Below are 15,537 nucleotides of genomic sequence, written 5' to 3' on the forward strand. Positions count from 1 at the left end.
GCCCACCCGCTGCTCAGCCACGAGCGAACGCTCGGGGGCTTGCTGGGCACGAGGCACTGCTTTAAGTGCTCAGCCCTGGGGTTCCCTTTACAGATGTCACCTCCAGTCGGGTTGGGTAAGGATTTCACAGACAACGGTGTCGAGGCGGCCGCTCAGCTAGCTGGGAAAAGTGAAGCTGACTCCTTCAGCTTTGGTCCTTGTCTGCAAGATGCACGCTCCAGAGATTTGCTCTCCCTAACGCGGGAGAATATTTTTTTACTCTTAAGATGGAGAAGGCATTTAAAAACGTGCCTACACATCCCAGAAACCAGAAGGAAAAAGATGGGGAGAACACAATTCGAATCCTCCTGTAGAAACCCACCTCTCCTCCGTGTTGACGAAAGGCAAGTGCTCAGCACGGATGGTTGAGAAAAAGGATGTCTAAGCTTTCTGAGGTTGACCGCGGGTAACTGAAACCCTGGAAAGTAAAACCATGGTAAGGGTGGGTGGCGGCTGTACATGAATCTATACATGCGATAAAATGGCACAGAATTATACATACATATTTTATCAACACATATTTCCTGAGTTTGATATTGTACAATAGTTATGGAAAATGTAGACATGGGGCAAACAGTGAAGGGTTCATGAGCCCTCTCTGTAGTATCTTTGAAACTTCCTGTGAATCCGTAATTATTTTGAAATAAACTATTTTTAAAAGTCAAAAAAAAAAAAAAAAAAAGGATGTCTAAGCTCACACACAGGTCTAAAGGACCTTGTGTCGGTGTGACGTGGGCGACACCACCGCACCGGCAGCAGGCATCCCACGGGCTGGAACTGCCCTTCCGCAGCCATCGTCCAAGGAGACCCATGTTTAAGGACGTCCACAGAAATGCTATTTAGAATACTGAACAAACACGAAAGGAACATTCTAAATGTTGATCCACGGACTTCCCTGGTGGCGCAGTGGTTAAGAATCCACCTGCCAATGCAGGGGACACGGGTTCGATCCCCGGTCTGGGAAGATCCCATATGCCGCGTAGCAACTAAGCCCGTGTGCCACAACTACTGAGCCTGTGCCCTAGAGCCCACGAGCCACAACTACTGAGCCCACATGCCTCAACTACTGAAGCCCACGCGCTCTAGGGGCCGCGTGCCTCAACTACTGAAGCCCGCATGCCTAGAGCCCGTGCTCCACAACAAGAGAAGCCACCGCAACAAGAAGCCCGCGCACCGCAACAAAGAGTAGCTCCCGCTCGCCACAACTAGAGAAAAGCCCCCGCGCAGCAACGAAGACCCAGCGCAGCCAAAAAAAAAGAGTTGATCCACAAGGAACCTGTTAAATTCATATAATAGAATCATACAGGTATAAAAATGATGCAGATCTATCATTACTGACATGAAAAGATGTCTGAGGAAAAAACCTATTTCTGAAGTTACAGAAGGGCAGATACAGTACAACCCTTCAATGTAAATTTCTCTCTCTATATATCCATATATACATTCAGCTGTCTAGAATGGTGTTTTGCACAAATGTTAGAAAGCTACCCTCTCAGGGTGATGGAGGTACAGATGAATTTTCCTTTATACTTCTTTAATAATACATTGATTTCTTTCTTACAATGTACAGTGATCATGTTAATATACATACATGGAATTTTTTTTTTTTTTCCAGAACAGAAAGATTAAGCTTTGTCTACCACCACAAGACAAAAATGGTGTGTTCTTTGCAAGGTTCAGGCAGTAGTTCCTAGGGGTGGGGATGGGGGGGTGTGGACTCTTTTCTCAGCAGGCCCCGCCCATTTTCTTCTCCAGCAAAGCAGACGCCAGCACTTTCTGCAACGCCTATAGGAAGAGCTCAATAACCTTCTTCTGGGATGATGTGACCTGGGCACACATAATTAAGAGGAGGCTGGGGTTCTTTATAAAAGAATCTTTGCTATGATAAATAAAGACAACCAACTTTTTTTTAGATTTTTTTATTTGGTGTTAACTCCACAAGAAAACAAAAAACCAGTTACTCTGGTGTACGTGAAATCAGAACAATACAACCACGGGGAAAAAAATAGCCCAGGAATGGAAAACTGATACTTCAGTGCTATGGATATGCAATGCGCTTCATACCACAGTGCGTTTCAGCGTTTTGCCAACTTTTTAAAAAATGCTTTTTCTTTGTGATCATCCATTTACAAAACTGAAAACCATACTTTCAGCTCTGTCGCTGAAAGCCTCTGGGCTTCAGCCAGTTAGCTATGAAAACAAATAAATACATAATCTGTTAATCCCCTTGCCCGCTTATAATCCATTCCCATTCCCCCGTGGAAGGTGCAATGTCTTCCCACTAGCGTGTAAGGAAGTCTACACCTTGACCACCTGGAGCCCTTTCGTGATAAAAAGCAGCTGTCCAAAATCAACTGAGCTAAAGGTTGTGTCTGAAATATATTTATTTGGTCTCGGCTACATAAGCAACGATTTCTAGGATGATCGTCACTGTAGTGATTTTAGGAATTTACAACTTCCAATTCTTTTTTGCCTTTGCTGTTAAATTATATTTCAGTGCAGATGCTAATCAATTTTTAGGAAGCTCTGGAAGAAAGAAAAATACATATAACCTTATAAAGTCTGTAAATAAATAACAGCAACATAAAACCTTACACGCGCACACACGCACACACACACAAACCCACTTTAAAGTGTCAAAGATGTGCTGTATAAAAACAAACCCTGACATGTGGTGAGACCAAACCCAACGGCCCATCAGGTTTCCCACAGTGAGGACAGACAGCGCCGGGGATGACTCCACAGCCCTGGATGGAGTTGTCTGTGTCATCAATTAAGAAAAAGGCAACAAAACCCAATGCTCGAAGCAAATCATGTATTTCTCAGCCAGTTCAGCTCCCAGCTAGTAAATTATGTGTTTACTGCCTGCCAAAATAGTGGTGAAGGTGTCTCACCCATATTAGACTTCCTGATGTTAGACATGCTAAATTGATGTCACACATTGTTTTTTTTTTAAAAAAAAACAATGAGTTGGTTAAAAAAGAAAAACAATTTTAAACGTTTAGGTTTTGCAAATGTTGCTCCTTCTAACTTCAACCTGTTGCATGGCAGCGTGAAAGCTCAAGGAAGCGACCGTCACGAATGGACGGGACTGGATGAGAGGGACTGACCCCTGGGTTCCCAAGTGACACGGGAAAGCGGGTCCCATGAAGCAATCACACAGGTATGGGAGAAATCAGTACTCTACCCTCCGACCCGCCACACACAGAACTTGCCCAGAACATTCTCTCAAACACAAAATGAGATCTAAGCTATACTAAGTCACAGCCACAAGAGCAGCCAGCTGTAGCAGCCAAGGTCTCTTTGGGGTGCTGGGATGGCCTTTATTGCGTGCCAAACGTTTACAGTCTCAAGTTCTGGGGGCTTCGATTCAGTATCGGTCACCAGAAAAATCTCATCTGCAACTAAGGTCCTCATCGAGTATTGTAAGACTCACCGCAAATAACCCTGAGCGGTGCCTGGGGGAAATGTAACTGCAGCGTTAAGAGCAGGTCGGGGGTGCGCTCTCACCCCGCTTGGCCTCAAACGCTACCCCGTACCTCAAAGCCTTGGCTGCCTCAGGTGGCAAGAAAGTCACAAACCATGGTATTGTCCATGATACTCTAGGGGGAAAATCCTAAGAGAGAAAACACAGTATTTTGTAAGTCTCTAAAAGCACACCCTTGTGGTTCCTACTTTAAATGTACATGAGATTTTACTGAATGAAGACCGGGGATGAGTCACCCATGCTGCCCTCTTGCCTTCAGAAAGGCACTGATCCACCGCAGGGTAAGTATTCATATCCCAGTTCTTAGAGGACAAAGCCTAAATGTTCCAAAGCTAAAGTCTCTGGATAGCGGAGGTGGTTGCTGACACTGCGATGCTAGTAAGGTGACAGTGATGTGACTGCAGCTGGAGGGAAGGTAACTGCAGTGAAGGTGCAACAGGCAGTGATGCTTCTAAGACGAGCACATGCACACCCATTCTTGGTATGACAACACATCTAGTCTATTTCAAATAGCCAAGAATTTAACAGCTTGAAAAAAAAAAATCTTCAACAGGATAGCTGTCCTCAACTCTAAAATAAGCAAGAAGAGAAAGATAATTACTGATCTGAACCAGTTAATTGAAGAAGAAACCTTAGAAACCTAAGTTGTTGTTTTAGATGAACAGGCCTCACAAAAGGGTACTTTTCGCTCACATATCAATTTTTAAAAATAATTTGTACTACTCTGCAGGTTTAGAGATGAGTTCGAGAAAAGAGCTCCTCCTCCCTGGGCTCCACCCACGCGCCTCCACCTTCCGAGCCCGTGTCCTCCGAGGCGGAGCTGGCACTGGAGTACATCTTTCTGCGGAAGCCGTTTGATTTTGCTCCAGAATTTCTCTCTCCTGTGCACCTTGCTTCATAAACAGAAGACACCTAAGATGAAAGGAACAATTTTCAACAGGTCAAAAGCCAGATATTTTTTCAAAAGGGCTATGTGAGACACTCTATGTATGCAGAGATTAAGAAACAAATTGTTGATGTTTTCCAGTGGAGAGTTACAAAAATCTAAAGAGTTTTCCTGCTTGAAAGCAAAACAAACAAGCTTTCCTCCCTGATCTATACACGATCCCAAACCCTAATTCTCCATGTTCAGCCCTTTGGACAAAACGCTGCCGACGTCAGGGCTGGATGGAAACGAGTCTTTGAGCGGGGACTCCACTGGGAGGACGGCACGGCCTCGCCCTGCTGGGGCTCACGTTCCAGGGGAGAGGACAGCAAGCAGACCGACCAGCACAGCTTCCCAGCTTCCTGCTGCGCTGACCAGCTGCGGGTGCGGCCGACGGGGCTCTCCAGATAGGAGCGGCGGGGTGGGGTGGGGTGGGGGGCGGTGCTTCTGAGGAGGGGCATCCTCGCCCAAAGGCCGAGAAGCAAGCTGCGCCACAGAAACAGCCGGAGCTGGCGTGGGACTTCGGGGCTGTGCTTCTGGATTGGGGGTCCGTAGGTATATGGTACCTTTCGGGGATACTTTTGGCTGTGGGACTCTCCCCCACCCACAAGATGGTTAGCATCTCTGGCCCTCAGGACACCAAGTGCAAGTGGCAGTCCCTCCCCAGTCATAATACCTGGTGGTGCTTCCCTGCACCCCTGCACCCCATAATACCTGGTGGTGCTTCCCTGCACAGTAATTAGCAACGTCACCCTCCCCGCAACAGTGACCAGGAATTCTTCCCCCTCCCCAAAGTGACGAGCAACGCCTCCCTACTCACCCAGTCACAGTGAATAACAGTAAATAACAGTAAATCCCCCAAGTGAATCCCCCCAGTGAATAACAGTAAATCCCCCAAGCACCCGCCCCCCCCGCCATTTCCAGATGGCAGTACTGTCCCTGGTTGAGAGCCCCCGAGGAAGGAGGACAGAAAGACCACCACACTCCTGGGGGGGCAGAGGACGTGGGATCAGAGAGGCAGGCGAGGGCAAACACACACAGCCTGGCAGGGAGTGCGCGAGGGCGAGAGGCCATGGCGCTCGGCAGCGGGAGTCGGACTCAGGGCTGAGGGTCATGGCTCAGGTCTGCACTTAGGCTGTGGCTGTGTAGATACACGTTCTGAATCTTTACGGGCCTTTAGTTTTCTCTTCCGCAAAATAACAGCACCTACCTCCCGGGGCGGCTGTGAGACTAAACGAAGTAACCCTCGCGAGGCTGTCCTGCCTCACGGTGTGGGGAGAAGACTGGGGAGGGAAAGATGGAAGCAGGAAGGCCGAGGCGAAGCCCACGGCAAAGCCCACGGCAGCGGTCCGCAGGGGGCGGTGATGCGGAGGAAGCGTGAACGATGGAGCCGGCTGAGAGGTGGGTGGTCAGGACGGGCACACAGACTGCGTGTGTAGGTGAGAGAAAGAGGAACGAAGAACGAGTTCTGGGTCTGGGGACTGACGCTGGGGGCGTGGAACATCCATGGAGATGGAGAGACGCTGGGGGACGCCCCCAAACGTCTGCCTTGATGTGTTTGGTCTGACAGGTCCACGGACACCAAGACCACAGGGCGCTTTGGGAGCAATTTCTCACGAGACTTCAACTGACAATGACAATCACACTGAGAAGCCACAGAAGCTCCCTTCGACTCATTCACCCGCCTGCCTCCCCGGGCGAGGCACAGGCCCTGTCCCTGCCCCCGGGAGCTCACAGGCCGGTTGGGGGGCGGGCGAGCAAGAACGTGCAGTCGGCTGAGGGGCAGGAATGGGCACCGGAAGGGCTCCCTTGTAGTAAACACTTCGATGGGGAAAAGGGCACCCACCCAAGGAGCTTAAGGGGAGTGACAGGGTCAGATTCGCATGGAGAAACTCCCTCTGGCGGCAGTGTGACGGACAGACTGTACGGAGAGAGGGAAGCCTTGGCAGTAAGTGGGAGGTGATGCAGACCAAAGGGCCACAGACGAGAAAGGCCACATCCACAGAGCTTGGTGACAGGGAAAGGCAGTCACAGGGCTCCCAGACTTTGGGGGTTGTGGTGGCCATTTGTAAGTTAATAATAAGGAGGAGGACAGTCCACTTACCCTATTAAAATCTAACAGACGCTCTTCATTACTGGGCATTTCTTTAACATCTGGATATTCTTCTATACCATTCTCTCCCTTGGCATTTGTATAACATTCTTAATCATTTTGAATGGAGAAGGGAAAAGAGGGAAAGGGGGGGAAATTTCATTAAGACACAGTTAAACGAAACATACATTCTTGTTTCATTTTTCAATGAAAAGTCAGATCAATTAGGCCTACAGCCCTTTGGAGATTTTAAGAAGTCACTAAAAGCAGACATGTTCAGCATCAGCCAGATAGGTGTGTACGAGGAAAATGTTAGGCCAATTTAAAAATTCTTCTAACAAATTGTTCATGGAGTTAAAAAAACAAAAACACAGGCCAGCATAATCATACATTCTTGTTATCCCACCATGAGACATTCATTCAACAAATACGCACTCACACCTCTAAGTGACAGGCCCTGGGAACACAGGATAAAAAGACCAGCCAGGCCCGAGCTCTCAAGCGCGTACGCGGTGTGGAGGGGGACAGCAGATGCACCGCACGTATGTTCACAGGACAAGTGAGCAAAGGGATTTCAGACAGGAGGGGGCGCAACGGAGAAGACAAAGCAAGGCAACATCCTCTGTTCTTCCTCAGCTCAGCAGCAAACTAAGCCACCTGTGGAACAGGGCGGAGGAAGGGGGCTAGCGTTCCGACTGGGTAGGCGGCTCTCGGAAGGGGGCAGGACTGTGAGCTGGAATTGGAAGGAAGCAGGTACATCACTTAGTCTGATGCTCCTCAACCCTGCTTTCGCACTCAAACCACCTGGGGAGCTTTAAGAAAAGTCTGGAAGCCCAGGCCTGCACCTGAGGTTCTGACTGACTTGGTCTGGGTATGAGCACTTTCTGAGAAGCTTCCAGGTGAGTCTGAAGCACAGCCAGGGCTGATGCCCGCCGGCCTTAACCTACACTGGCCCCCCAATCACCTTAACTCCATGGAAAGGGTGTCAGCATTCCAGCAGTTACTGCGAGGTGCTTGATGAGCTGGCACGCCACCCCATGCGTCACAGCAGCGGCAGGGCCAGCTCGACGACCATGGGCCCTCCTGCCATCATCGTGGGCGGGCAAGCCTGGGCCCTGCTTGGCCTCCCACAAAAGGCTGTACTCTCCGTGACCTTTAGTTCTGACAGCCTCAGGCCCTCAAACTTACTAGTGTAGGTTCATGAAAAAACCCAGGCTCTGGGATTAGACAGACGTCAGTTGATTCCTGATGATGCTACTTACTTGTGATGTAACTTGGAGCAAATTATTGAACCTCTTGGAGCCCCAGTTCTCTCATCTCTAAAACAGGATCACCATTTGCCCTCACAGATTTCTGTGCAAGTTCAGAGATCACCTGTGTGCAGCCTCAAGTTCGGGCTGGCACACTAACACCTTCCACAGCTGCTACTAACGAAAGCCCTGGGCTTGGGGCCTGCCCGCCGCAGGACAGTTGGGGAGGACGCCCTGCTCTCCCATGAGGCAGGGAACCCCTCACCCTCACCCTCACCCATTCTGGGCCGTCACCTTTTTCTCAGCTCGCCTACCAAGCTCTCATCATCCCCGTGCCCCTCCGCGTTTGGTCACCACTCGTACGAGGTGGGGAAGGTAACCATTTCCTTGGCTCAGATATGCCCACAGATGGAGCGGATCCCCCCCACTATTACCTATACTGTTTCCCTGCAGGGCTCTCGCTTTAAGACTCAAATAACACAAACACTTTTCTAAGTGAGCTTTCCAAATGTTTTGAATCCGGTGTGTGAGCTCTGGAGACGGACGCATGGGACAGACGTGTGGGACAGACTGTGGCACGCAGTCTGCAAGGCCCTTGTGGTCGGACTCCCTGCTGCCCGCCTGACCTGCCCCTCCCCCGCCAGCCCCACGTGCCGGGCACACAGGGGCCACAGCGCGTGCACTCCTGCTCCTGCCTGGACCTCGCCCCAGCCGTCAGGCGCTTGTGTCCTGATTCCCTCAGGTCCTGCTCAGAGGTGAGCTGATGAGGAGGGCAGGGACGACGGCTCTGCGTCCCCAGCCCCTAGAACAGTGCCTGGTATGAGGCAAGCGTGCACGAAATATGTGCGGAGTGGGTGTGTGTGTGGGCACACAGCAGGGCGGGGGCTGGGCACACAGCCCTTCGTGCCGACGGGCCCCTCGCTGCCCCTGCTCCGGGGCCACACTGCCTCCTCCTCCTTTGGGGCCTCCATCTCCTGACTCACAGGAAAAAGGGACAATCCTCCTTGCCCTCCTTCCCAGGGAGGCTGGAGCTCCCAGGTCAGACTCAGAGCTGCACAGGCTTCTCAGTAATCATCAGCGACGTCAGAGGCTTCAGGAGCGGGGACGAGCGTCGGCAGTCACGACTGCTGAGTGGGTGAGAAGGCCGCCTGCTTCCCGGCTAAGCTTCTCCTGAGACTATGCCCCCACCCCACAGGCTGAAAGCACCACACTTCATGACGGCACTACGAGGCAACCGTGCAAGGATTTAACTCACGGTCGTGAGTTCAAGGTCATTCAAAAGCCTGGTCACCACACTTATCCGCTGAGAGTTTCCCTGCACGCCACTCCACAATTTATAAAAAGCTGAATGGACTGACGACCACATACAGCACCTACAAGGCACTGTACAGATAACCACGGACCTGGAGCTGAGAGCTGAAGCGCATTCCTCACTAACAACAGAAAACCGGACGGCGGAGGCTGCGGAGACAGCCCGCGACACAGTGACGGAGCACCAACTCAGTGTGCTCGGAAGTCACCCCAAGCCATCCCCCACCCCGGCCCTGCCTGCTCTGCCACCGCGTCCCTCCTTCCCTCTGGGTCCTTCCTGCGTGCGGGTGTCCTCTTGTTGCACTGCTCCAGGGTCCCCGGCCCTCCCCACCTGCACTCCCATTAACTGCAGTTGGGACTCACTCAGCCAGTGCACCGGACTGGACTGAGGTCAAGGTCCGGTTTGCACTCCTATCACCCCGGTGTCTCCGGGGCACCAAGTGCAGACAGCTGCTGTGGACAGCAAGCTTCTGGACTCAAGCCTGAGCTGCATGGCTAGTGCCTGATTCTGGGCATTCAACCGGAGACTTAGCTTCCTCATCTGAAAACCAGGCTTTCACGGGGGTTGTATAAAAGACTGAAAGCACCTCGTAAATCATGAAGAGCAACCCAAATACTAGCTAATGATGGAGGAACAGGCCTTTAATAAATGCTGTTAAATAAAAAAGATGCTGAAAATAAAGACTCTGCTCTATGCTCCCCTTATGACCCTTTGGGAAGGAGGAAGGCAGGGCTGGGGAAGCCGTTTCTTGTGCCCACAGAACAGAGAAAAGCAAACAATCCCAGCCTTCCCCCCAGTCGGCTGAGGCCAGGCTGCGAGGGCAGGCCAGCGCAGGCATCCGGAGCCCCCAGCGTGTGCAAGGCCCCACGGGCAGTGAGGGACGTCACTGCTCCAGGTTAACTACAAATGAGCTGGGGAGACGACACACAGGCGAACATGCAAATACTAACAGGAGATTGACCTGCCCCCAGGGCTCTGACCAGAGAGACCGTTGACGAAGTGCTGCAGCTGACAGCCCAGGGGACCACGGCGGTCTGCACAAGCTCAGAGTCTTGAGCTGACCACTCGGTCTGCCTCCTTAGTTCTCACTTCTCCCAACATTTCAGATCAGGATCTTTTTATAGCTTCTGAGGATGTCCACCTGGGAGGCTCACAGACTAAAATCATCTTCGCCAAATCTGCTACTGCTCCGATGTCCCTCTCTACCCGGTCTCCCCTAACTCCCTCCTGCTGTTCACTACTCACAGAAAGTCACTCAGCAAACTCCGGCATCCTCCACAAAACCTCTCGATGCTGTTCTCTATGCCCCCACGAGTGCCTCAGTCCAGGCCTTTATCCTGTCACACCCAGATCACTGCAAGAGCCTAAGAACCCCAGCAGGGGCTCTTCAGTTTTTCAATTCCTTCCCCCCTCCATTCTGCTGCTAGAACTGTTTTAAAAAACACACCAGACCTGATACCCTCCAACGTGAACTCCTTTAAGTGGCCCTCTCCTCCTGCCTGTTCAACTCCGCCTAACTCAGCGGAGCTCCCGAACCTCCGCGCCAACTCACCGCCCCCCCCCGCCCCCCGCCCCCCGCCCCCCGCCCCCCGCCCCTCTCCAGCCTCAGCTACGACCCAGCTGGGCCCAGTGGGTCCCTGTCCCCCGGCCCGACTTGCCGCAGACCCTCGGCCTTTGCTCAGGCCGCTCCTGTCACGGGGACTACCTCTCCCCAGCCCTCCCACCGGGGCCCTTCCTGCAGGCCCCCCCCCGCCCCCCGAGCTGAGGACTCCCCGCTCCACCTCGCACGGGGAGCAGGCACGGAGCCGTCAGGGCCGGTGCTGCTCCTGTGCGTTTCCACGCCCCGCCCCTCCAGGCTGTGATGGGCGTTAGAGCAGGCTCCAGTCCTCGTGCATCTCTGCGCCCCCAGGGCCTGACAAACGCTGGCCACACAGCATGTTTCTGGACTGATTTTTACAGCAAAAGAATTTACTGCTCTTAATGAATTAGAAATCTGAGTGGATGAATGAATGACCTAATGCAGGTCTTCTTACCTTCACATTCTGAGGCAGGAAAAAGAGGAGAGTACAAGGCTTTTTCCCACCAGGTCTGTTTTTCTTGACTTCTATTTATTCCTTGTACATCAGTGTTCAATACAGGAAACTGTTTAGATTAAACCAAATATAGACAAAGTTCACAAACTTCCAAAATAAAGGGGAAAAAATTCAAGCGTTATTAACTATGGACTACAAACCCAGGATTTTTTAACTGGTGAGGGTTTTTTTGGTTTTTTGTTTTTACCGTTCTAGAGAAAGTGAATACAAAAAGCCAACGTGTTCATAGCATACAAAGGAAGTTTTTCTTAAAAAGCACTTATATTGGAAATGGAATAAAAAGTCTTTTTAAAAAACACAACAAAACTCTGACAAGGCAAAAACATAAGGAAACAGCCTCAAATAAGGCAAGTTTTTAGATTCTGGAAGTACAGAGATAACGGGGTGGCTAGTGTGAGGTGCTCAAGAGAAAGTAAGGAGGACCCTCTTCTCCTTCACACACTCAGGCAGGAGGGAGTCAAAGAAGAAATGGGACAGAGGAAGTTTTATAGGCAGAGTTACCAACCTAATGTCTTTATAACAATTATCTGCTTCGATGAGAACCAGAAGGAAGTTGAGACTAAAACCAAGTAATAAAACTGATAGTAATTCAAATTCAAAACAGGAAACAGACATCGAAATGAGAGGAGGGCAGGACTCCTGAGACCAGGAGTGACCCCGTACTCCGTGCACATCCACGGCCCTGGCAGAGGGGAAGGCGCCCACGCCCATCCTTCGCTGGTGGAGCTCTCAAGTCCCAGCTGGACGCGCCCACCTGCCTGGGCAGCAAGGACTAGATGCAGTGTGGCTGTCATGCGTGATCAAGGAGTGTCCTCGTGAGCGGTCGTCAGAAGGCGTGGCCAGGGGCAGCCACCCCGGGGACATCCTGGTATGCTGGGGGTCTTCCATGCTGCTTCCTCACTGTGCCTGACAACAGGCCCTCCCAGGGTAAGTAAGGCCTGCTTTGGGCATCTCTGTAACTCCCATCACCCATCCCCGTCTCAAGGAGTGCCTGCCCGATGCATACGACCTGTAAACACTGCATACACCTTTGTTTTAGAAGACATTTCATTACATGTTCAAGTTTAAAACCTGAACTGTTTTAGCAACTGATGATCTTCAACTCTCTAATAGGATTTTGTTACTCTCCTAAACAAAGTAAATTATTTTACTTTATCAAAAACTTTTTGATTCAGTAATGTGATTTTTATTACTTACTAAATGGGAAATATATTTCAAATTCTGATTTTCATTTAACTTTTCAGAAATACCCCTCAATTAGAAACTGAAGAATTGTGCTGTCTATCCAGAGCGGTCAGTTAACCTTCACCGTTTTCTCCTGCAGAGTATTCTGATGATAAAAATTAGTAAACCTATTAGATAAACAGATACCAAGGGCAACAGCGACGACAAGGCAAGGGTTAACGCAAATGAAGCCAGCAACATGCCAGGTCTGCAGTTAATGCAAGGTTGATTCCTGCATCTGGCACATAATTCACAGCACTATAAGACCCTTCTGGAAAGGCTCTGCCTTCTCTCCAAGGCATACCTATCTGCGAACAGATTACTTGGTGCTATCCAGGAGGAGCAAGGATGGCTCCCTGGACAGAAGTCTCCCGATCATCCCCAAGGCACTATCGAAGAGAGATGGATTTGAAGGGAACAAGTTCCTATTTGAGAAAGAAAGTGTCTGGGGCAGCCTGTGGAAGGATCAGTGTTTTATTCATGTGAGTGCAGTCAGACTGCTTATCTTTAATCCTTTCTTGAGATTGTGCGAGTGAGGTAAAGAGTAAGAAAGGGGAGAGAATTCACTGGGACAGACAGGACACGGTGGGGGAAGGCAGGCTGGAGGGGCCGAGGTGTAGCCAGGGGGCTGGGTCAGCAGGAACAGGAGGAGGTGAGATACAGGCAGAACCAGACGGTGAGCGCAAGGGCACCAAGCGCACCTTACTTATCTCCACACCTCCAGGAACAGGGCCTGGCACAAAGTAGATACTCCACGTCTGCTGGCCTCAAGAAAAGGTTCCCCCTGGCCAAAGTCCCTGATTATCTAGCACACCACTTTCTCTCTCCCTCCCCTGCTGAAATCACTGTTAGATCATGCCGTTTCTGGCATAGTTTTAGGATATTTTCTGCATTCTCCATTTGAATGTCAATTCCAACAGCAAGGACTATTTTTCCTGTTTTATGTTACACCGAATACATGGTCAATGAATATGCGTTATGACATCTTTCCACTTAGCTATTTCCAACTTTTAGGCTGCAAAAGATAACCAGGCTTTGCTTAAATAATGTCTGTTTAATGTATTAATTCAACTTCTAACTTGGTTGAGAACGAAAAGAATGAAGAAAGAATGGAAGAAATGGAAAACGGAACAGAATACAAGCTTGGATGATCCAGGCACACCTCTGCCTTAGCAGTGCTCTCCCGCTCCCTCCGGGTAGCTTCTTGGCTCACGTGCCACCTGGAAGCCTTTCTTCAGTTGTACCTTGGCAAGGAAGCCTGCCCTGACTCCGCATTTATCATGGCAAACTCCTCCAAGCACTCCCATCCCACCACATCCCTTATCCGGCTCTTCTTTTCCACAGCATTGGGATTCTAACATACTGTGTAACTTCATATTGTTGATTGAATATACCTCCACAAACGCAAGGGTCTTTGTCTATTCCTTTATACCTAGCACCTAGAATAGCGCCCAGACATAGTAGGCTCTTAATAAATATTTAATGTATGAATGAAACAGTAAAAAAAAAAAAAAAAAAGAGAGAGAGAAGAACATGAACTTAATCCAGAAAGGCTTATCAGAAACGTCTTTAGCCACAGATGTAATACTCAGTAATTTTTTAGAAGGTGAAAGTTAGGTAAAGGCTCACTGCTTTAAATTCTCACTAGATAGTCCTAGTTCTGGTGAAGAGAAAGGTGAGTTCTGCTCTGGGAATAGAGCACTGAATAGTGCCCTCTGACACAGTCAGCTCTCAGTTATTTGCGTCACAAAAGGAAAAGAAAGCCTCCTATAATAAGCCTTGTTCTTTGGAAAAGGAGAGAGAAAATGTAAATGAAGAGATACCCTGTGCAACAGAGACCAGCAAGGGACGCTGCTGTCCTAAGTTTTCCTTTACTGACAGGAAGTGCCCCGTTGTGGAAGGAACTTGGGCTCTGCCCTTACACTGGGGTCTGGGGCAGGCATCCCACCCTCTGGGCCTACGTGTCCGCAGCCACCACGGGGGGAATAAGCCCACGGCGGCAAGTCACTACAGGCATTCAGGAGGGTAATGGTGGCACAGCAGTGGGCACAGAGCCAGCACAGGGGGGCTGGGCCCGAGCACCCTCCGCTCATCGGAGCATTCCGACTCCCCTGGCACACTCCTGGCGGGAGGCCTCCTCTCCCGGGCCTGGACTAGGAATTCCCGGAGACAGGGCGGGGCCTTCTACTGCTTCTCTGTGCCTTAAAGCGCACGACATGGAGGCAGCAATCAAGCAAGTGACACAGACAACGCTCTTGCCACCAACTCATGCACAAATAATGGGCACCCTGGCACACTCTGCTCCTCACCTTTTCGCTCCTACTTCAGCAGCCACGACCTAAACGTCGGCAGTTCCCCTGCACACGTGAGACGCTTCAAGCCTCTCTACCTTTGTGCGCGCGGTTGCTTCTGCCTAGAGCGTCCTGCCTCCTCCTTTCTGCCCTGGATGCTCAGGTGCGTGCAAAAGCCCTCCTCAACTCTCACGGGCCGGGTCGGTTCTCCTCTGGGACCCCACGGCACCCTATGCTCACCCTCCCCAAGCCACCTGCCATGTCACCCAAACAGCCTAAAAGATAAGGAGCTGGCTAGGAAATTTTGGTACATCCATACAATGCAATAATATGCAGAAAATAAAAAAGGAAGGGTGATCATAATAAAGTGTCATCTCAGTTAAAAAAAAAAAAGTAGGGCTTCCCTGGTGGCGCAGTGGTTGAGAGTCTGCCTGCCAATGCAGGGGACACGGGTTCGAGCCCTGGTCTGGGAAGATCCCACATGCCGCGGAGCAACTGGGCCCGTGGGCCACAACTACTGAGCCTGCGCGTCTGGAGCCTGTGCTCCGCAACAAGAGAGGCCGCGACAGTGAGAGGCCCGCGCACCGCGATGAAGAGTGGCCCCCGCTTGCCGCAACTGGAGAAAGCCCTCGCACAGAAACGAAGACCCAACACAGCCAAAAATAAATAAATAAAAAAGTAGGAGGAAACATATGTGAACAGGTATTTGCTTCTACAGGCACACAGTATCCTCGGAGGATACACACCGGGACTCACACTCATGGCTGCCGCTGGGGAGGGACCTGTGCACTGTGTACATACCCTCCTGTAACTCCTGAATTTGA

At 50.6% G+C, this 15,537-nt stretch overlaps 1 protein-coding gene across 7 annotated transcripts in view; it reads right to left on the reverse strand.

Annotated features, from left to right (window-relative positions):
• Nucleotides 1-1,982: 1,982 nt before the first annotated feature.
• The window catches only part of KIAA0232 (KIAA0232 ortholog), an 88,933-nt gene continuing 75,378 nt past the window's right edge, over nt 1,983-15,537 (reverse strand). For 2 of the 7 annotated variants that reach the window (XM_061191956.1, XM_061191951.1), the window contains 4 exons: nt 11,139-11,247; nt 6,556-6,653; nt 4,318-4,438; nt 1,983-4,096 (listed from right to left, as the gene is read on the reverse strand). In XM_061191956.1, the coding sequence (XP_061047939.1) occupies nt 4,032-4,096; nt 4,318-4,438; nt 6,556-6,653; nt 11,139-11,247 (393 nt within the window). In that variant the 3' untranslated portion in view covers nt 1,983-4,031. Of the gene's footprint in view, nt 4,097-4,118; nt 4,439-6,555; nt 6,654-11,138; nt 11,248-15,537 lie in introns of those variants that run through there. The other 5 variants (XM_061191957.1, XM_061191955.1, XM_061191954.1 and 2 more) reach the window with 4 other exon arrangements.

The sequence above is a fragment of the Eubalaena glacialis genome, chromosome 5 (genome assembly GCF_028564815.1).
Source record: "Eubalaena glacialis isolate mEubGla1 chromosome 5, mEubGla1.1.hap2.+ XY, whole genome shotgun sequence".
Taxonomy (NCBI): domain Eukaryota; kingdom Metazoa; phylum Chordata; class Mammalia; order Artiodactyla; family Balaenidae; genus Eubalaena; species Eubalaena glacialis.